At 37.1% G+C, this 23,673-nt stretch overlaps 1 protein-coding gene across 3 annotated transcripts in view; it reads right to left on the bottom strand.

Moving 5' to 3' along the window:
* The window catches only part of LOC149552260 (formin-like protein 14), a 120,514-nt gene that overhangs the window by 33,374 nt on the left and 63,467 nt on the right, over positions 1 to 23,673 (bottom strand). For all 3 annotated transcript variants that reach the window (XM_089787785.1, XM_089787784.1, XM_089787786.1), the window contains 2 exons: positions 11,592 to 11,663; positions 11,365 to 11,481 (listed from right to left, as the gene is read on the bottom strand). In XM_089787785.1, coding sequence (XP_089643911.1) covers positions 11,365 to 11,481; positions 11,592 to 11,663 — 189 coding nt within the window. The remainder of the gene's footprint in view (positions 1 to 11,364; positions 11,482 to 11,591; positions 11,664 to 23,673) is intronic.

The following is a 23,673-nucleotide window of genomic DNA, read 5'->3' as shown; positions in this document are numbered from 1 at the left end:
TGATGCACAGTACATCAATTGGGCTCAAATCATTTGTGATGAGTTGAGTAGCTGGATAAACTCAGCAAAGGCGTTCCAGCAAGTTTACATGTGATCATTTCTGATATACATTCTAGCGACAATTCATTTGTGGTCGGGCTTGCCAAGCATCGAGGATTTTAATGAAGACTCAAAGGTTATGAATTCTACCCCAATTTACAATTGGAGAAAAGCTAGGAAGAGTATGTGACGATTAATGATGCCTTCACCATGATGCTATGTAGAGAACAATAGGGGTATCATGAACGAAGATTTTCACCAAAAGAAATTTTAGCGGTGGCCCAATTCGGGTACTGCTTCATTCAATTCCCAACATTCTCCTACATCCGAATTGGTGCATTCGATGGCTTTCTAAAGAGGTTTTCTAGGTACCCTAAAGACAAGGTAGTGTTAATTGGATTATGTAGACAAGTTCTAGAAGTAAATACCTGTGCTAAGAAGGTAGGAATCCCTTTCCAAATCATTGTAGGACCATACTCTTGTGCATCTAGGTCAGACGCAAGGAATTTAATTAAGGCCTTTGAAGGCAAGATCAAATTGGAAGACTATGAAGTCATTAGGCCATGGTTTGATCCAATGAATTATGTCAAGGATCATCTACAACTATGCTCCAACTACAAGCAAATGCCTAATATTGAGGATTATTGGGCCAATTGCTATACTGAGGTTCAAACCAGAGACAAGTTTTGGTCTAGGCTTACAATAGGGGAAGTTAAATCATACAATATGAGCATCAATGTTAGTGATATAGAAGACAATGATTATCACTTAAGGTCTTCTACCTTGCGAAAGAAATCAAGGACACTCCCATAGTGTCAACCCCACCCGAAGGTCCAAAGGTAGATAAGATGGAAATTCTGATGGATGACATCATTAAGAAGACTCATAAGTGCGTAGAATGGGCGAGGCCAGAAGGAAGCGGACAGGTGCTACTAGCTCATCTACAGGCGTGTTCAGTGGAGCTCAAACTACATCAGCAGCCACTTCTACAAAAGCAACTACTACTTCAGCTTCTACGAGTCCATCATAGTCCATTGGTGGAGGAGAAAAGGAGCATCCTAAAAAGAACGTTCAAGTCCCTCCCACTTGTGGAGGAGTTTCTCTGCTTGATACTAGTAAAGTTGGAGATACAGAGGCGGAGAAAGATGAGGAAAAGTAGAAAGAGATAGATCAATTCGTTGGAAAAGACTCCTCGACTATCCCAATAATCAATCTAAATGGAGATAGCAATGTACCAAGTGGTGGAGACGATGGAGATGGACAAATGCAAGAGACTCCTCAACAACAATAATAGGCAGGAGCTATTGATCAAGGTAATCCACCCGCATTTTCTGTGACTAAACTGTAACTTTTCCTTTATCTAGCAGGAAAAACAAGACACCCCCAGTTACAAGGAAGTTGTTTGATCCTTCAACACTCTAGTCCACATTAAATGTCCTCACAACAAAGTCATGGTTGGAGGAAACAATTGATAGAAAGAAGAGGATAGAAGATAGTGCTCCACCAAAGGACCTAATTGCACAAGCCATATAGCAGCCTACTCCATGCCCTAAATTGAAGAAGCAAAAGACACTTTCGGCCCTAAGTACTAATGTGAATACCAGACATATGGTTGTGGAGATTGTTGAGCCGCAAAAGGCGAGAAAGATTCAAGAACTAACTCTAGAAGATTTCCAAATGAAGACAATTGACATAAGGCAACCAATGCATGATTCTATGGTTAATATATGGGAGTCAACAAACGAGAAAATTGAAGATAGATTAGAAGAATTGAAGTTGGCAAAAGCAACATTGAAGGCTGCTAACAAGGAATTAACTAAGTATATCAGAGCAGCACTTGGACCACTTTCAGTTGTGTTGGGGGACAATGCTACTACGAGTACCTTTGATCCTAAGACAAAGGAGAACAAGAATTTACTTGTAAAGCTGCAATAGGAGAGACACTTTGGACAGATCGGTCATGCCTGGATTGAAGATTTGAAGACCCGAGGTCCTCCCCTAATTGAGAACCTTGGAAATTTGGTACTAGATGCAGATAAGTTGAGAGAGGCTATATCTAAGCACCAAGCCTCAATATAGGCAGAAGTTGAGAACTTAACACAAGAGTTGTCACTATTACAAGAGGTGCTCAATATGAAGAATAATGTTGCCATCAGGCATGGCATCCTAAGGTAAAGAAAAGAGTCATTGCACCACTGGAAACAATCAATGGAATTAAAGAAAGCTTAGAAAAATCAGAGCATGAACTAAACACTGCACATGAATCCGTGACAAAGGTGATTAAAAAAGTATACATGTACCTAAAAGATTTACACACTGAGTCCCAGGTGGCTCCAATAAGAAGCTGCTGGTTATTGTGCAGATGAAGTCAAAATTTTTTGAATTCATTGAGGAAACCATTAGTCCCACCAACTTCCAAGATTCGAAGATTCAAGAGCTCCCTGTAATTGACAATACTCTGAGGACGGCATCAGATAAGCTCCAATCCAAGATCACCATGGTGGAGGAATTGACAAGAGATCATGACTACTGGGTGGTCAAAACTGATAACATCTTCATTCCAAGTGCCAAGGAGCTAAAGACAGTTCTTGATGTCATGAAAGCACATAAGGCCAAGTCCATAACACCTAAGAAGAACTGACATGAACAGAAGCGTTACATTGTTTTGATGATTCTTCTTCTCTCTCTCTCTCTCTCTCTCTCTCTCTCTCTCTCTCTCTCTCTCTCTCTCTCTCTCTCTCTGTTTATTGTAGCCATATATGGCTATTCTTCTCTCATGTATAAGTTTTGGTAACGGATGATTGTCAGTGAATCCTATTTTGGGCTATCTCATTCGAACTAGATCTGAATTGTAATGATGAAATGCAACTGGCCAGATCTCTATAAGGGGCCTATATCTGTAACCTTTAAAGAGGAATACAAGATCGGCAAACTTTTGGTGTGAATTGGCTTGGTAGCTTTGTCTACCTGATTTACAAAGAATGATTGTCGTTCATTTCATGTCAAATTAGTTTCCTTGGAACCGAAAGACAATTGTATGTGATGTTGTTAATTTCTTGTTGCTCTGAGTGTTAGTCTAGTATTGATAGTATTAGTAGACATGGTATTGCATGCTTATTGCTTTTCTTTTCATCTTTGATTTCTTTGTTTGAACACCTTGCAAAAATGTGACCAACTCCTTCACAAGAAAAAAAGATCAGAGGAACTTTACCTTTGTACTTTCCTCTACCTTTGGAATACTTTCTTGCAAGTAGGGCTTCAACAACTTCAAGATCACTATTTGAACTTTCTTTTGTTTCTTCTTCTTCGCTTACTTATTGACTGGACTTTGATTTCTTACCCTTTTCTTTGAGTGAGAGTTTAGCTTTAAAAGCATTCTTGGGGCTGCATTGCTTTTCATTATAGTTGCATGTTCATTCCAATGGCTAGGAGTGGGTTTATTTAATGAGAACCTGTTCAAGTTAGGGGCAGACTTTGAGTTGTTATAACTTGACAGGGTGGGCTTTGTAACACCGCATCATTGAGTATTTTTCCTTCTTGTTGCTATAGCATTTAGAAAGTGTAGTCACGCATGGTGTATAGTGAGACTAGAGTTGAAGTGAGCTGGGAAATTGTTGTTGGGCAACTTTGTCTGGTCAGAGAGCCAATAAGGGCCATGAATGCTTTGTTTTCATTGTGCACTCCTTGCATCTAGTAGCAATAAGAGTAGAAGTTAGACTAGTATAGAAGAGCTGCAAGATAGCTCATATCAGCCATTTATGTGGGTGTTCTGGGCTATCCAAATCTTTCTATTTGCCTATGTTGCTTGTGTCTACAAGTAGTCTGGTTATTGCCTCTATTGCTCTATGGTTAAGAGCACACCTGCATCCCTACAATTATTTGCATTGCCTGTGATTACTTGGACCATATTCGCACTACCCACCATCTTTGTGCATCCTTTACTTCCCCTTCACAACAAACTGCCTTCAAAAGCATTGCCCCTTTGGGAGGCACTACACTAACATTAATCAATGGATGCATTTTGGTATCTCTCCATCCATCGAAAACAATAGAAACACCAAATCAATCCATGAATCTCTAATTGGTTGAAGGGAGATCTCTGTAACATTCCTCTCTTTGCAACAAGGTGGTACATACCTTTTCATACCCAAGACTTGTGAAACTAGTTAGTAGACTATTGATTGCCGACACTGTTTCCTTCTAAGATGGCGATCTCACCAAGTTGAAAAGACAACCATTGGCATAGAGGCAACCTCCAATTTTTATTGAGCAATGTCTTTTGCCTCTATCTTAAATGCTTTGTGCAGTGGACCTTTTTTCGTGGATGGTAATTTGTACTTCATCTTTCAATTCCAGTATAGGAAACAATGGATGTTTGTAGGTTGCAACTAAATCAGCAGGTTAATGCATTTTTTTCCGAATCCACCAATATAAGTTTGTTTTGATCTTTGAACCAAACTATCAGCCTCTTTTTGTTCTTTTACACAACTCCTTCTCTAGGTCTTTCCGCATTCTCATCCTTTTACCAAGAAGACCAATAAAGTGAAGATTAACTCAAGAATATGAGATATTTTCTGGTTAGTATCACTATAATTACACTTCCAAATATATGCCCCTCTTAGAACCTATAAAATTCTTGTCATATGTCTCCATAAAGCCAATGCTAATTCAATTTTAAATTTATCGGTTCCTTCCCCACCCATTTAACTTTCAATACCGGTCATTCTTGTGATACAATTTCTTGCTTTAAGAAATTAAATAAATTTTAAATTAGAAAAAAGTAAGAAATACAACATACAAGTGCAAATATAGATAGAAAAACATTAAAACAGAGAGCAAAACATGTTTCTTTATTTCTATATAAAAAAAAATGGGAAAAGATTTGAGAAATTTCATCCCAAACTCGAATTTTTTTCATCAAAATCTAAAATAAATTCATCAAAAGACTCCAAAATAAGGTCAAATACTTACTTTAGATGTTTAGACCTCCCTTGTAAGAACTTTCTAGCATCCCACAAACAATCCTCTTTAAAAATAATCAGCTGCCCTTCGAAATGCCAAAATGTAGACCAAATGAGGAAAAAAATAGCAAACAAAATGATGTGTTAAAACCAATGAATGGCCTCTTTTAGGGTCACTTTAGAGTTTAGTAGTGATGCAGTACAAGGCAAGAGAATCCCCAAACGAGATGTCCCAGTCCCCAACAATAGCCACATAGCGGAATATAAACAATAACATAGAGATTAAGATCCAAAATAAAACCAATTCTCATAATAGAATAATCAGATTAACATCCAACATGCCCAGCTGTAAGGCCTTCCATGTTATGGCCAAATACAATGCAATTATAATAGTAATTCTGCAAGACCACACAAGATCCAACCACTAGCTAGACCAAATCCATTTTCTCATAGAGAAGTCCGAGAAGACTATAAACTTGTACTTGCAAGACACCAAGCAACCTTCTTGTTTCCAAGCCCACTTAGCTAATAGCTCTGCTCAAACTTCGCTCCTCTCAGCTACTTCATCTTCTCCATGCTAAATTATGATCCACTAATATCTCAAGACAAGAAAAGACCCCCCACTTATACTAAACCAAGCCACAAGTTGACCTAGAAAGTTACATTAAATACACCCTCATGCCATGAGTCAACTTGGAACAGACATTAAATACATGAAATAATTAAATACTTAGGACAGGCCCCAAGTTTACAATGCATAACTAACTCAAAAGACCACATAAGAATATATGCCCTTAGGCATAGGTCCACGTGCCATCCACCTATCCAAATCCAAGAGCGCACATGCCAACTCCCTCAGATCAAAGCTGAGAAAAACAATCTCCAAAGTTTGCTAGTAAATGAAGAATACGCAACCAAGAGTCACCAAAATGGCTCTAACTTCAAGACGATAACTCTGAACTCTATGCACAGTTGCACTTAGGACAAGGTTGCCCAATATGTCTCGAACACACCCCCAACCACGCGAACCATAACTCCACAAATCCAAGCTCGAAGCCCCTACATACAAAATTGTTGACTTCCCTAAGATGCTCCTCCATCAGACACCCCAAGAGCAAAGAAAGATGTTCTCAATAGCTGGAAGAACATATTTCAAGGTTCAACATATAAACCCAAAACTAATTCTTCACGTACATGTCCTCCAATTTATCAGCTTGCACATTCTTGCCTTCATTCCACTTCTGCAACTCTTTTCCTAGAATAGGTATCTTCACATCTATCCTTGGCTAAGTCACAAGGTTCAAGTTCGAGTTTGACAACTATGAAGTTCGAAAGAAGTTAAAAAAATTCGACATTAAATTAGTCTTACGTTTATTAGTATTCAAAATATTAATAAATTAATATAATAATAAATAAGTAATAAATATGCAAAATATTAAAATTTTAACTTTCATTATAAATAAACATAAAAATTATTAATGTCATTCTATTTTTCCTTTGATAAATAAAAGGAAAATATTACAAATAAAGTAATATAATTATTAATAATAAATAAACATAATATTAATGTTTTAATAAATATTACAAATAAACTTATATCTTTAAATAAACTTAGATCATTAAATAAACTTAAATCTTTAAATAAATCACATTAAATAAACTTAGACTTTTAAATAAATCTTCAAACCTAAAAAACTCAATAAGTTATAATTAATTCAAATATTATAATAAAAATTGTCATGGACCGAATAATTTTGTGAAATGTTGAATAGCGCCCACAAAGCCACGAGCAGCTGACGAAACACAAAAAAACGTTGAAGAAACACTACTAAAGAGCCACCGGACATCGTTAAAAAACCACGAACAAGAAGCAACAGAAGCTGGGAACATATGAATACAGGACGTCGGACCAGGCAAGCAATGGCTGCCGCAACAAAACATTGTAGGCAAACAGATTGAATATATTTGCCCTTGTTTTTTGTCAATAAGAGTATTCACTAGTTCAATGTCATTTCATTGAACAAGGACAATATTTATTATTTTTTCCTATCAAAAATCCTTTAAACGATGCTATAAAATATTTTTCCTCAAATATGACAGCGATTTTATTGCCATATGAATTTTGGCAAACTTTTACAAATTTTTTACTTTTTTACATGTTCGTCGAATTTTGAACTTGGAGCCAAAAATTCAGCAAACATTGTGACTTAGGTCCTTGGTGTGCAATAGCCTTGTTTCCCATGTCGATCTCTAACCCTTTGAGAATTAATTCAACTCGACTACCAGAACCCAAGTTCCTTCTTCTAAATTCTACATTCTACAAAGGACTCGGGGAATGCTTCTTGCCATCCTTCCCAACAATAAATACATTCTTGACACAATCATGCACTGCCCTGCAATCATATTGCCGAGGTCTACCAAGTAATATGTGACAACTACTCATGTCCACAATATCACACCACACTTTATCAACATACCGTCCAATCTGAAAATTAACAAGACATTGCTCCTTCACTTCCAAAGCATGTTCATCTTGTAAACAACCGACCTTATAAGGATGAGGATGTCTTACTCCCTTCAAACCAAGTTTCTAAACCATCTTCTCAGCAACTAGGTTATCAGTACTACCACCATCTACAATTACATTCCAGCATTTACCTCTAGACTTGCAACGAGTCTTGAAACAAATTCCTCCTTTGACAAGGTTCTAGTGTCCTCTTACCAAGCAACAACATTGAATCAGCAAATTATCCCCCTCTATCTCAAGCTCATTTCCTAAATCCACATTCTCATTCACCACAACAACTCTTTTATCACCAGCCTTTTAATCAGCACTAAGACATTCAAAAGCTTTATGTCCTTCACCACATTTAAAACAATAACCTTTAAATGCAACCTTACCTATTCTTCGCTTCTATTCAAATGTGTTCAATAGATTTTGGTTCATCTTCAGCAATTTGTTAATCCTTCTTAAAGTGCTCCTTCTTCTCCTTCCCTCGAGAATTACCCTGATGTCTTCTCTTCAACGTTTCTTCTGCCCTTAAAGCATATTGATAAGCATCCTCAACTAAAGCAATATTCAACAATCCAATCTCATCTTGAATATTGAATCTCAGACCATTTATATATCTAGCTACCTTTTCCTTAGAAAGTTCTCTGTGTCCAAACCAAATAGTCAACTTGTAGAACTCCTTGGTATAATCTTTCACAGTCATATCCTTTTGTTTTAGATTCTGCAACCTTTCAAACAATTCAAGTTCATAATCAGCAAGAATGAACTTAGCCTTCAATTTTGTCACCATCAATCTCCATCTAATGATCTTCATTTCACCTTCCTCTTCTCTATCTCTTTGCAATTCTTTCCACCAAAGAGGAACATGTCCTTTCAACTTAATTTGTGTTAACCTAACTCTGAGCGGATCTCTAATATCCTCTAACTCAAAGTAGTCTTCTAATTCACCAATCCAATAAATTAGGTCTTCAGGATTCAAAATACCTGAAAAATTAGAAACATCCATCGTATGCTTCAACTTCAACTGAGCTAAAGATCTATTCAACTGACCAGCCCTATCTTCCATAGGTCTCTCCATGTGATCAATTATGTCTTCACCACTAGATCCAGCAACTTCAAAGTCTTCAGTAACTTCCTCATAACCATCTTCAATACCCACATTCCTCGTTACACCAGCTATAACTCTCATGATCTCAGCAACCATATCACTCTTCATCAACTCCATCTCAGATCTCAAATCTGATTTAATCTTCTCTGTAATCCTCGGCTTCACAACATCACAAAGATCTGCAATTGCTTTAGGGTCCAATCTTCTTGGAGGCATCTTCCAAGGTCTTCGCTGACCCAAAGCAACAAATCCACAAGATCAACCTCACTCTAATAATCTCCAACCAAATCAAACCTTGGCTCTGATACCACTTGACGCGGTACAAGGTAGGAGAATCGCCAATGGAGATGTCCTAACCCCAGCAATAGCCACACTACGGAATATAAACAATAACACAGAGATTAAGATACAAAATAAAACTAATTCTCATAATAGAATAATTAGAATTACATCCAACATGCCTGGTTGTAAGGCCTTTCAGGTTATGGCCAAATACAATGCAATTATAATAGTAATTATGCAAGACCTTGCGAGATCCAACCACTAGCTAGCCCATATCCACAATCTAGTAGAGAACTTCAAGAAAACTCTAAACGTGTGCTCACAAGCCACCAAGCAACCTTCTTGTTTCCCAAGCCCACTTAGCTACTAGCTCTGCTCAAACTTCGCTCCTCTCAGTTACTTCATCTTCTCTATGCTGAATTATGATCCATTGATGTCTCAAGACAAGAAAAGGCCCCCTACTTATACTAAACGAAGCCACAAGTTGGCCTAGCAAGTTACATGAAACAAACACTCACATTAAATACACCCTTAAGCCACAAGTCAGCTTGTAACAGACATTAAATAGATGAAATAATTAAATACTTAGGACAGGCCCCAAGTTTACAATGCACAACTTACCCAAAAGACCACATAAGAATATGCACCCTCAAGCATAGGTCCATGTGTCATCCAACCATCCAAATCCAAGAGCGCACACCCCAACTCCCTCGGATTGAACATCGCGAACACAATCTCCAAAGTCTACCAATAAATCAGGAACACACAACCAGCAGTCACCAAAACGGCTCTAACTTAAAGATAATAACTCTAAACTCTATGCGCACTTAGGACAAGGTTGTGCAATATGCCTCGAACACACCCCCAACAGCGCGAACCATAACTCCACAAATCCGAGCTCGAAGCCCTATATACAAGATTACTGACTTCCATAGGATGCTCCTCCATCAAGTGGAAAAAGTAAATTAAAAACTCTTCCAAGGAGCATAAAATCTCCCTATGAGTGCTCTTTGATGCACATCCTTACACAACTCAAAGCACTCACAAGGAGATTTTACACTCTCTATGCATGTTCGTACACATCCGCACCAGGATCTGCACTAAGATGCATCCACACCCAAATTCTTGGGCTAGTTGGACACACCCAAGAACTAACTAAGATAAAAACAAATCCCTAGTCCTAAAAGTGATTTCTAAAGTATTTGAAAGGCTAAAAGCTAGTTTTAACTGGTTATGAATGCAAAACATTTATTCCTACTTACCACCACACAAATAAAGTTGAAACTTGTTTGGTGAACATTCCATAGTGTTTGGTTTACTACTCCTTCACATGTGCAAGAGTCTATTTGCTGCCAAGTATATCATAGAGGAAGAATTCAGCAAATTGGGTAAAGTTTATTTTAACAAATTAACTCTCTTGTTTTGTTTTCATTCTTTCACGAAGCTTTGGTGCCTTGTCTAGGAATATCGTAGAAATGGGTTGTCAATTGATTGTATTAGGTTGAATACTTGACACCGCACTAATTGCAAATCCAAACATAATGCACAACACTTGGAAACAACTATGCCATTTTAGCATACAATTAGCTTGAATACGTGATACCACACTTGTTGCAAATCCAAACATAGCCTGCAACACTTGGAACCAACTATGCCATTTTAACATACTTCAAAGCAATGGAGCTTGATATTTTTTGAAGTGGGGTCAGCCCACACAGCTAAAATTAATCCAATAGGAGGTTTTTCATCTATGGTCTATCCTGAACAAACCTTTGTAAACTCCCATTCAATCCATAGGAATCCCAAAGAAGCAACATCAATTAGAATAACTTTTCAAACAGTAAGATAAATAAAATTTCAAAATTGATTTTGACTATAATGGATAAAAACAAATCCCTAGCCCCAAAAACAAATCTAAAGAATTTGAAAGAAAAGCTATTTTCACCTAATTGTGAATACCAAACATTTATTCTAGCTTATAACCACATGAATAAAGCTGAACATTGTCAGGTGAAGGTTCCAAAATGCTTGGTTTGCTACTCCTACATATGTGCAAGAGGATGAATTCTGAAAATTAGGAACAAATGAACTCTCTTGTTTTGTTTTCATTCTTTTATAAAGCCTTGATGCATTGTCTAGGAATGTCAGACCATGGGTTTTCACTTGATTGTATTAGCTTGAATACTTGACACCAAACTTATTGCAAATCCAAACATAAACCCCAACACCTGGAACCAATTGTACTATTTAAAAATTCTTCCAGAGGGTAGAATTTTGGTATGTTTTGAAGTGGGGTCAGCCCACAAAACTAAAATTGGTAACTATTTCCCTGTGGCAACAAGTTTGATAAACATATTTAGAACAAAAAAGAAATGCTGAGATAATTCAGTGAAGCAATCCCAAACTTAATAATGATATGACACAATGAGCACAGCTTGAAGTTGATCTATTTGACTCTGTACCTTACGAAATCCTGTTGACACAGCTCCATCATTCTCTGAAATAGTTAGTTCTTGCTCAACTTTTTCAAGGCCCTTGCTCACAGCTTGCATCTCTTCTGCCAAGGTCTTCAGTTGGATCTGTCATATATCACATTATTTTAAAAAAAAAATTAAATTGTAAATTAACATGAACATGACAATAATTCTCATAATTCATTATGAGGGGCCAAGAATTCAATTGACAGTACCTTCGAGGCAGCTTCAATGCGAACAAGATCCCTATCAAAATCTAGCAGCTCTGCCATCTTTTCAGCGAGTACCTGAAAACAAGAAGATCCAATATTAAACAACTTTCAAAGCAAAGATTACAAGCACTTAGTGTTTGGAAGGAAAAACTCAATAATGAATTATGTAAGAAAAATAACTTACAGTTCAAAAGACCCTATGCAACCATTATGAATACTAACATCAATAATGTGACATAACATGTTAGAAGTATTGCTTGTGAATTGGAACTTTCACCTCAGTTATTCTTGGGTATATCAGTGACATAAGCTTGTCATCAGTACATTAACTCTCACTGTATCCCCAAAACAGCTTCTAGGTAACCCTCAATCCTAATTTACAAAAGCTGTGCTATGAACAGTCATAAATCCCCAAGGAAACTTGTCCGCGATAACAATATATTTTGTGGAAACTTTCTTATAGCTTCATGTATTTAAGAAGGAGACCACAAAATTTAGCAACAATAATACTCTGCTAAACAGTTTGTAGCTCAAGCAAACAATAGTGACTTGAAGCACAGCATTGCATTCTGACGCGTTATTTTGGATTTCATCATTCTTCGGTTTGAATAATATTATCAATTAATAGGTATAATGTGCATATCCAAATCTGCAATGCAACCAAATGATAAAGCTGAAGCCAAGACCAATACCCTCTAAATATGCATCTCTTCATTTATAAAACTCACCTCCAATACAATATGCATATGCAGGATTGAAAAAGCAGCACTACATCTGACTCTAACCTGTAGTTTGATTTGAAAATCTGGATGAATGAGAAAATTGTGATTGATTACAAGTCTTAAAACAATTTTTACTAGTTGTTTAATTAATTATACCCAAACAAAATATGTACATATAACTTTAAGTCAACATGTGGCTTGGATAAAATCATAAATGTATCACATCTTCCACATCAAGTGCTTAGACGATAATTTTCTCCTCCAAATCCTTGTCAACAATAGGATTAAGAAACAACATCAAAAAGTACATTATGTTGTCAACTACATAGAAATTGCAAGGTATTGCACCTTCAACCACATTCTCTTAATTGACTACAAACAAGATAGATATTCAAATCAACAACTAATGCAAGTTCAAACATGGAATCGAGCCCATCTATGATTGTCACACATGACATAGTATGCCATTCCGCTCAATAAGCCTTATGGTTGGAAACAAAATCATTCTTACAAATCGAAGCCATATATCATTTGCATCAAATCCAATGATTGACTTATTAGCATTTTGGAATCCCTCTTTAAGACCAAAAGTCACTTTTGTGTCATCAACTAAATGCCACAAGCATATGACCAAAGCACAAGAGTGTATGTTGCTTATGATCCACCACAACACACCTTGGCTATAAGGTGAGCATGCATTGGCATTGTATCAAAAGTTGTTGATCATAATGCAACATTTCAAACAAACCATTGTAACTGTGTGGAAATATATATATATGTGAAGAGCCCAAAGATGTCCCAACACATTGTCGTAAAGCATAACTTCAACCTAGTTTCAAGATCCCAACTTGCAAACAATTTGGTTTCTGCAAATCCATTTGAAAAAGCAATGAAGTCCAATGTTGTACAAAGGTCTTTTATCAAGGAAATATTAAACCATGCTTATCTCATTTTAGCAAAGCTTGATAAATCTAGCAGCAAAGATCAATGATTCATGGCCCTTGTGCATTGACTATGATGCACTTAAAAAATGACAATGAAGAATTAGAAATTTAGAACCAACTCGTAAGCACTGAAAAACTTCTAGAGTAGCTCCAAAGCACACAACTACAACAAAATTAGTTTGTATCATATTATGATTTTATCAGCATGACCGTGTTGATCCAAGAGATATTTAGAAGAAATCTTGCCAGACAAAAATATGGTATTTTCTTGATTACTAGCAAAGCCCATCAATTTGACCAATGTGCCACAAACATTTATATGGTCCTTTTCACTAGCCACTTTTCCATCATTTAGTTCAATACTCTCATATTCAGAAAGATTTAGGAGTAGCATGTTGAAAATGTTAGGCACATCCTAGAAACCTTGTATGAACACAAGCAAAAGCCAAAAGCCAATTTAAGCAAATGTAGATTCAAAACAATGTATATGGGCTATATTATTGGCTACATAGGAAAACAAATAGATAAAAAGAAGATCAAGGTGATCCAAGATTGGTCAAGCTTCATACAATCTCATTGAGCTCAAGGATTTCTTAGACTCGAAATTTTTTATCATAGGTTGTGTAGGAGCTTAAAACTGAGCTTGAGCCACAAAAGTTGGAAGCCCAAGCCAACTTCACCATCCAATCAACATTCAAAGAAGCCAATGTCTATCTACTCTATTTTAATGCTATTCTAAACTAACATTTAGAGGAAGGGGATATAAAGAGGCGAGAGTTTAAAGAAATTTATATAAAGAGATTGTGGGAGGTGGTGTCCACATTGTCCAAGAATGGAGAGCAAGAAACTTTACATAAAAAATCGAAACACACAAGAACACAACTGACAAATAAGAGAAAACCATAAACTTATACTATATTGTATAGGAGAGGAGTCTATAGCACCAAACTAAATCTTTAGATGCCCAAAGATTGTACTCAATCACAATAAAACACACAAATGGAAAAAAATTCCTTATAGCGGAAGATGAGAAGAGGGTGTGAGGTCTAAATACCAATATCAAACACTCACAAAGTATGCTCAACCTCCACAAGGGAATTGAGACTAAAAAGTGTAAATAAATACCAAGAGTGTTCTCCATAGAACCCCTTTCTACACAAGAGATCCTTATATTTGAGCTTCACTCACAAAAGGAAGGATGCTCCATTGATGTTTGTTTACAAGAGATTCAATGGTAAACATTGAAAAACATACTACACCATAAAGGGGCCATCCTTTTAAAATTACTTGCCCCCATTTGATATAAGTATTATATTTATTTTAAAAAGGAAAATACAAATTATTCCCACTAAACATATTATGCCTAACAAGGGATTTTAGCAAAATGGATTATTTTATTAAAATTCATGTACCTCGCTATAGGTTCATCCTTTAACTCATGATTTTATGGCCATTGAAACAAATCCAATGCCCCAAAGTTGTTTGCTAGTGGACTCTTGTCCACCAATGTACCTTTGGCAAGCTTAAACATAACCTTTTTCATAACACAAGTACTAACTATGCCAAACATTGTGCAAAGGTTTGACATCAAAACAAATACATCAAATTGCACTCAAGTACTCATTTAGCATGGCCAGTCAATCAGGTATAACTCAAAGACAATAACATGATTGAATTATAAGCCACCTATGAGGAAAATTTGCATGCTGTTGTGAATGCTACCAAATAACGGCAACATGAAATTCCATGATAAGAAACCATAATTCACTCACATTCTAATCCACCTTAGCTTTGACATACAAAGAGCAAGATGAAGAACATCAACATGCAATAATTCCATCAAGTCATCAAAGCAAGAAGAGAAAAAAAAAAAAAAAAAGCAAAGCCAAAAGCTACATAAATCTGCTTCATGAAGCGGTATTTATTGTAGTGTTTGTTGCAAGAGGCCACTTGTTAGATCAAGTTACATCTAACAGGTACATAACAGAGTCCAAAGATACTCTCATGCCAACAACTACAACAAGAGCAATACAATGGGCATTGCATATTTCATGAATACAAGGTAGGTGGTAAAGTTTGGTTATATGTTCAAAATGAGCAATTCTAAAGTTTAATTGGCAAGCATGCTTGTATCTCTCTCCAATATTCAATGTAAAGCTCCTTAAGCTATAATTTCCAGCTTTACTTTAGCCAACAACTTAACATCTTTCAGAGTTTGAGAAAAAACATCAACATCCTACACCAACAGATGTGTCAAGAGTACACCACATTTGCCATGGCACATATTAGTTGTTTGCAATGGTCAAGGCATGACAATACACTAGCCTAGCTAAGTTGCACAACCTTCAACAAATTCAATTCATTTTTTGCTGCTAACCAAAGATATGATTAAGACTATGATTTTGGAAGGGCCAAATGATCATAGTGAACTCATGCCGTCACATTGTTCATGCTATTAGTACCACAAAATTTTGGTACCACATAATCTAGCATCAAGTTGCCTCAATGTTACTAGTCTTCACATTATACCATGATCTAAGGGATTTTATTTTAACACAACACCATTATGTTTAAAGATAAGCAACATCTTAAATAGTGCTTCAACCAACATCCAAGTCAATAGGCTCACCTTGAGTTGGCACATATTGCAAAAGAATTTGCATAAATCGAATGAAATGCAAAACCTTTAGTCCATGTGCTATTATGGCATGCTTGCCCACATAGTATCCACCAAAAAGCAACATGAGCTTCTCACTAAATTTCTAATCATTATGGTCACTATCCTAGCCCATAACTTTTGCGTCCTCGTGTATAGACATATTGTGATATGCTTACATGTTTGTGTAGATATGAAGAGAGAAGATAGAATAGAAGAGAAATAATATGTTAACTTATGCACTCAAAGTCTTGCAACTATGAATACCTAAACGATTAAATCTTTATTGCAAGCACAAATTCAACATACCCATTTGATGGAAATTAATATGAGTGTTTGCAGTTATTATAATCACCAAATACAAGGGGTTTTAAACCCTAGCTCCCATGAATACATCAAAAAGCAACAGCTGGAACAGTTATGCTGCAACAACGATAAATATAGCAATGAATCCACTTGTCAAACTACCAAACTTACCACAACAGCCGCTATATATCAAATCTGCAATATTCACCGTAAGCTCCAATGTGACGCTTGTAGCGAAGCCACTCTCAACCCTCTAGATCGTATCTCTCAACAACGTGGAAAATACAAGTTTCCATCCTCACAAACCAGCAAGAAGAAGCACCACCTCCTTCAAGAACCAAGACACAAGCAATAACAACTTTCAAGCAAGCATAAGAATGAGCTCCACATAATTGCTTAATATTACTCCCAAGAAATTTGATCCTCTTCTCCAATGCATGTGAAACTAAATACAATCACTTTTTCCCCATTCACTTTTCAAGTTATTTTTTACAGCAACAAAAAAACCCTTTTTGTCTTTCCCTAATTTTTCAAGATTTTTCTCTTTTCCCTAGTTTTTTGCAAATACTATTTTGCCTATTTCTGCAGGATTGCTTTTCGCCTATTTTTCGAAAAATTTGTTCCCCTAATTTCTTGTGAATAAAATTCTGCTAATTTTTTCCAAATGGTTTTTTTTCGCTATTTTCCGTGAATGCTTTTCTAAAAGACCACTTTGAAACTAAACATTTTATTTTAAATATTTGGCCTTTCCATAGTCCCTTATAAAATAAATTAGAATAACTATAAAGTTGAGTATTTAATTTAACTTCATAAAAAAATTATTACATTTATTTAATTTAATAGCAACATCAAACCTTGGGATGAACATCAAAGCCAGCTCCACTAGCATTTACTTAAAATGGCAACTCACCTTGTTAATGTTCATCAATGCCATACTAAAATAGTGAGTATAGGAGAAAGTGCTCCAAAAGGCTCCAAATTAGGGCATTATGTAGTTCCTCTCACAATTGTATTTTGAAATATCCCAAATGGATATTGGCCTGATTTTTACCTCAACATAATTCTCCGAACATAAACATAGGAAGATACATTATGAATCAACAATATAAAACCGTAGTTTCTCATAAAATACCTTGAAATATGTTATTGCAGTGTATATCAGCAATACAATAACCACCATTCAAAAAACCCAATCTTAAACACAGTTTTACAGTCAGATTGGAATACTAAGAAAAGACCCTCTAAGCACAAGCGAGACACCTGATGTGATGTATCCACGGACAATGGGTTTGCGTCCACTGTGTAACACTAGGGTTTACGTCCCCACGATGCATGAAAGTTGAAGCTTTCCAAATGACTTTCTCAAGAGAGAAGCTGAAATCTGAATCACAAACCAAGCATCCTTGAATGAATGAGTTTCTCTCCATTTAATCCTCAAAGCTGTGACTCTTCGACTCCCTTCCTGTCTTTTTGTCTTATCTCTCCTTGACATATTTAACCCACTCTATAATACAAAATTGACTTTTATAATTTTAATCCACACTCTCATGGTCAATTTTAGTATTATATGAATGCCTTTAAATTCTCTAATATCCCAAAAACGGGACATTACAAATCTTCCCTCCTCGAGATTGCTTGTCCTAAAGCAATCAATACCAAGATCCCATGTGAATCTGCAGGTAGCTCTAGCGCCCAATCTGAAAACAAATCCTGCCACACTATGAAGCAAGGTGTCAAAATGCAACCCATCCATCAACCAGATCCCTGGCTCCCATGTTAATCCATGAGGTATCATTGCATTTGTAGACCATACAACTTTGATCATCATTGCATCCAGTCTCAAACTGTGAAGCATTACAACAAAATCCTCAAAGTGTCATAGATACATACAATCAACACCTGGATCCCAAACCATCCCATATGCATGTTCAACCTAACATGTGCTACCATCATATACAAGAAGATCCCCAATCTGACTGAGAATCTTACTCCAATTGAGATCCCAAGAACCGCTGTGGTCAAATAATCATGGGAACTTGACTGTGTGCCAAACTACTTTGGAAACATTATGAACCATGGGAATGTCCCTCCTAGATCCCACAAAAAAAAGGCCCATACATCTTCCCAACTAACTATACTATAATGTTGCTTGGTGCCCATAGTGGGTGGAGTACTCCAACTACTCAACTGCTACAATGCTGCCCCTCTCACTATTTGCACTCTAACTATATTGCTCACCGCATCGCTGTCTTGGGCTGATTTGTAATCAGCATTATGTCCCTTTCTCAAGGCAGCAACCTCTTGGTTGCAACAATTGTCAATCCGGAACTCCTGACCAAAATCAATGAGTGCACCATCATTAGACTCGAATAGTGGATTCTCCATTATCCAATCAGCATCTACTTCAAACAAAGGGTTGTCTACAAACTGAATGTGATCTGAAATTTTGGTACTTGGTTTTTTGGGACAACTATCCAAGTCATAAGTCTGCTGAATTCTATAAAGTTCATTAAATACTTCTTGGAAAAACTCCTGCCTCTCTTTACTCTCATGCTCTCGAGAATGATTTGTGATCCTAACCTGATTTTTTGTTTTCTGAAAAGCAATTTGCGCATCATCCAATGCCTTATGAGCATAATTAAGCTCCCTATTGAGCTCCATAATCTCACTATTTCCTTTATTCAACTGATCAACATATATTCCAGCAACCTTAAGAATATAATCCCTATCGGAAAGCAAACATAAATAATCTAATTTCATAGATTCAAGGGTTGTTTTGAATACTTGGAAATCAGCAAAAAGTCAATCACCTTCCACTCCCTTTTGAGCCTTCCTATGGAGATCCTCCACCGTCCTGTGAGTATTGTCTTAACGTACCAAAGATGCCACAACCATGTCTTCACTAACCTTCAACTGGTTCTTTAAGGCAAGCATCTCATTATTATCATGTTGATACAACTCATAGTCTTGTAATGTCATCTTGGACTGTTCATTGGAGTTGATATCAAGCCCATAAGAAACGTATGGCTCATCACACCAAGACTCCAACATGTTGTTACTTTTAGTACAACCAACTTCACCAACATGTTTGTCAAAGCTAAGCTCCAAATCACCAACATAAAAACTTGTACCCTATGTAACATGATCACGAGAAGGTTGCAAATCAATGGTAGTTGACTGCCCTTCTTTTCCAAGTCATTTATTAGGTGATTATGGTCCACTGAAAACTCCTCATACAAATTTTTGCACTTGTCTTTTGCAAGGTGATCTTGGACCAATTAAAAATACCTTTTTTTGCCATGCCGGTCTTGTTTTGAAGTTTTGGACGGAAGTTCATATAATAATTTTTAAAAAATGCTTTGACTTCGTGCTGGAAATTTGTTATACTCATCATAAATGCCAAGTATGTCTAGTCTTATATCAAATTGGAAATTATGGGTTAAGTATTGTTCAATTTGAGCAAGGTCCTTCGAAACCCTGTCCTGATTAGCCATTTTCCCCAACTAATATTCCAGACTCTGCTACAACCAAAACTTTCCAATTTACTCAAATAATTCTGTCAAACAGTTGGTGGGCATACAACATCAATAGATTGCTTCAACAACACCACAATCCAACTTTCAGATAAACCAAAGTCTTTTGCCGTAAGGAATTTGTACATAGTATCATCCCTCTTTCGAAAAGAGAAGCCATAGGTGATTGGTGCCAGTGATCCAAAAATAAGGTGAGAAAGTATTGCTATAAATCCATTTGTAGTTGGAATAAAGTAACTATTGTGTTTAGTACTTGTTAAAGCTAGTCAGGTTGGGTAGTTAGGAGGTGAGGGAATGCGCTAGTTGGTTTCCAACCGACCGACCCTTCTATAAGTACTTTGAATACTGTCAATGTACTCATGTTGTTTTTTATATTAATAAAGAAACCATTTCCTTACCTACTGGTATTGTGGTATTAATGGTACATTCTATGTTTTACTTTATATGTATCTCAATTGTGTTATTTCGTACGATTAGCATATCTCTGTAAACTTGAGTGATATTTCCACTCTACATTTTTTACATCGTTGCCTAAGTCTGAACCTAGAGGTCAACAGAATGAAGTAATGGGAAGGCCCTTTGTACCGCTCATCCAAGTAACAAATTGTGATGGGGAAGAGGAGGAAATAACCAGGGAAGATCAGTGACACGTGATCTTATAACAGTTGGGAAGTTGCGGTCAATCAGTACGTACAAAGGGAATCCCATAAGAGAATGATCCCTGAAGGTACGGTACACGACAAACTTTCGGTGCCACCAGCGGTGTACGATCTCCAAGGAGAGATTCCTAGCCTATTAGCACACAATTTGTTACAAGTGGAAGAGGAAAGAGCTGAGACACAAAGGGAATGAAGGAGACAACAAGTACATCGGCAATTTGTTGAAAGGAGGACCAAGGAACGTGACGAACGTGAAAATTTCAAAAAGGGATACAAATAATAAAACTAATTCATGCCTCTGATTCCAAACATATCTCCCAAGTGGGTAAAAGGAGAAAAAACTGAGGAAGAAGTCACCTTGAGGATACTACGTCTCCAGCAATAGCAGGAGAAACATCATAACTTGAGGGGAGGACAAGGGGATTCCACGAGAATCCAAGAAGGGTCAATCGAGCATACAATCAAAGGTGTAGAAAATTTGGTCATCTTGGAGACACCAGTAAGGAAGTTGGGATACAGAAATCTAGAGACACCTGCAGGGAGAGATCTCCCACAAGAGCAAAGTCAAGAAGAAGAGGATACTTTCAGTAGTTCCTCCTCAAGAGTGAACTTCTTGTTGGGAAGAAGTGTTCCATCGAGAGGAGGTGTTCCATTGGGAGGAAATGTTCCATCGAGAGGAAGAGTTCTATCAGGACGAAATGTTCCAACGGGAGGAAGAGTTCCATTGAGAGGAAGAGTTCCATTGGAAGGAAGAGTTCCATCAGAAGGAAGTATTCCACTAGGAGGGAAAAAGGCCAACATAATGGCAATAGACAAACAAAAATTGCCGAGGTTCAGGGGGACAGCTCGGAGGACCCTACGTGCCACTATAAAATATGCATAACCATATGGCAAGCCAACGGAGAAAACGAACCAACTGAGTGGCTAAAAGCTTTCCTTGTCACACTAAGGGGTATAGCAATTGACTGGTATACTGATCTAGAGGCAGAAAATAAAAACACATGGAGTAATATCCGCACAGCTTTTGAGGAAGAATTCAAACACCTGAGGGATGATGATGAAATAGTAACCGAGATTTATAAAACAAGACAAGTGAAGAGTGAATCGGTTAAAACCTATAGTAGAAGGCTAAAAGAGCCAATAGGGAAACTTGACAACAAGTCGGCAGATGGACTAAAGAAACGATGGTTCATTGAAGGATTAACACCATCCCTAAGGAAAAAGATGAAGATAGTCCCACCATCAACCTTTGGGGATGTGTGTACTCGTGCCATAAACATAGAAAACGAAAGTAAAACTTCCAAGACAAGAAGGCATGGAAGCACGAGTGAAAGTTCCGATGAAAATGAAGAAAAATCCAAAACCATTCAAGCCCTGAGAAAAGACCTGAGGTGATTGATGAAGGAAGTGGCAGGGAGTAAAGAAGAAAAGAATGAAGGGAGTGAACTTTGGTGCACTGACTGTGAGAAAGAAGGCCATACAAAAGGAGTATGACGGAAGAAAGCATTTTGCGAGATTTGTCAGGTATGGGGGCACGCAATTAAAGACTGTCCCTACAATTTTAAAAAACATGGAGTGCTTAAGTATTCCTAACCCAAGGGGAGAAAACTACACCACCCTCCACTCCCCCGAAGAATACAAATACAAAAGCCTCACCAGGAGGATACAGAAATAAAAGGAGAGGAAGTAATAGTAATAGCAACAACAACAGCAATAACAACACACCTCGACATCCAATCCAGTATGATTCCATGGGGAGGTCTATGATCCAATGTAGGAGATGCAATCAATGGGGACATTTTGCACGAGATTGCCAAAGCAGAGGAGGACAAACTAGAGGGATGATGTGTAAATGGTGTGGGCCAGGCAATCATGAGGATGTGACTTGCCCGAAATAGAAGGGGGTAAATATGATAGACATTGAAGACCCAGAAGGCGAAAATTTTGCAGTCACCAGGATGCAAGCTAGAAAATTAACCTATCCAAATGTTACCACGGAGACGGAAAGATTTCAGGAAGCAAAGGACATTCAAGATAGCAAGGGAGAGGAAGGAAAGACAAGGCCTACTTCCCATAGCGGTGTACCAAATATTGTGAGGCAAGTACTAGAAACCACTATCCTAGTAAGAATCTCTGATGTAATAGAAACACTACCCCAATTGTAGGTAGCGCTAACTCAGGGGGCAAACCTGAAAGCGACAACTTTAAATAAAGTGAAGGAAGGAGAAGTACGGACAAAAGGCAATACCCTATTCACTATAGGAATGGGGAGAACACCAAGGGTAGTAGAGATGAAGATATTAGGGTGCAAGCCTTCAAATACCATTGTTGATAGAGATGATGGAGTTGAAAAATCAGGGCCTCCATTTATGACGTTGGAGGTTTGAAAATGGATAATAATTGATGTCAAATAATCTCATAACTAAATATTGGTCAGCAAAAATGATAAAATCTACACAGTACAGCTAACATCTGTCTTTTAATTCCAGTCACCTTGAAGTTGTGGTGTAACTCTGTGTTAATTAAGGGTTGTGAATGGACTTATAATGCTTCTCTAATCAGCAAGGTGACCTGCTGAAGTATCCAAAGTCTGTGACAGTCATACTCATGTTTTGATACTGTCATTTGAAATCTACTTTATCATAACCATTTCTAAATATTATAAGGTGTGATCCTTTTCAAACATTATTCCCCACCATTGGACAGGGATTCCATATCATTGGCTTATGTCTGATCATCAGAACATTGTTATAACTGTCATGAAAGTAACAGTCAGGAGTTGTTCATTCCTTGGAATTTGTTTATCCCTTACAACCATCCCAAGGACATATTGCTCCTTTAGAAAGATGTAATCATGGCAAACACGTATCATATATCATATATCATATATCATCCAATGCCTGATGAAAGACAAAATGAACAGCTGGAGAGATTTGATGGCATAGTCTGAAGAAGCAATACAAGATATAGAAGTAGACATGAAAGATGTTTTCAAATTAGAATATTTGTGCAGAGATATTTGTTGTAGGAGAGCATAAGACTTCCGATGAAGAGGAAAACCAAATAAGCATCCATCATCTGAAGCCATGATGGAGACAGTAGTGTGCCAAAAATAAAAGTGCCTCATAAATTTGAAAATTCTCAAACCAGTGATATATATAAAGCAAAAATCATTAATCCATTAGCAAGAAAGAAACCCGATGGTAAAGGAAGTGAATTGGTTTTCCAATCACGTCAATATCGTTCATCAGCAAACAATATTGAT

This window comes from Cupressus sempervirens, chromosome 6 (assembly GCF_028749045.1).
Source record: "Cupressus sempervirens isolate cs-2001-9-10 chromosome 6, ASM2874904v1, whole genome shotgun sequence".
In the NCBI taxonomy this organism is placed as follows: Eukaryota; Viridiplantae; Streptophyta; class Pinopsida; order Cupressales; family Cupressaceae; genus Cupressus; species Cupressus sempervirens.
Note: the sequence above shows the minus strand (reverse complement) of the source record. Positions and strands in the feature narration are given on the sequence as shown.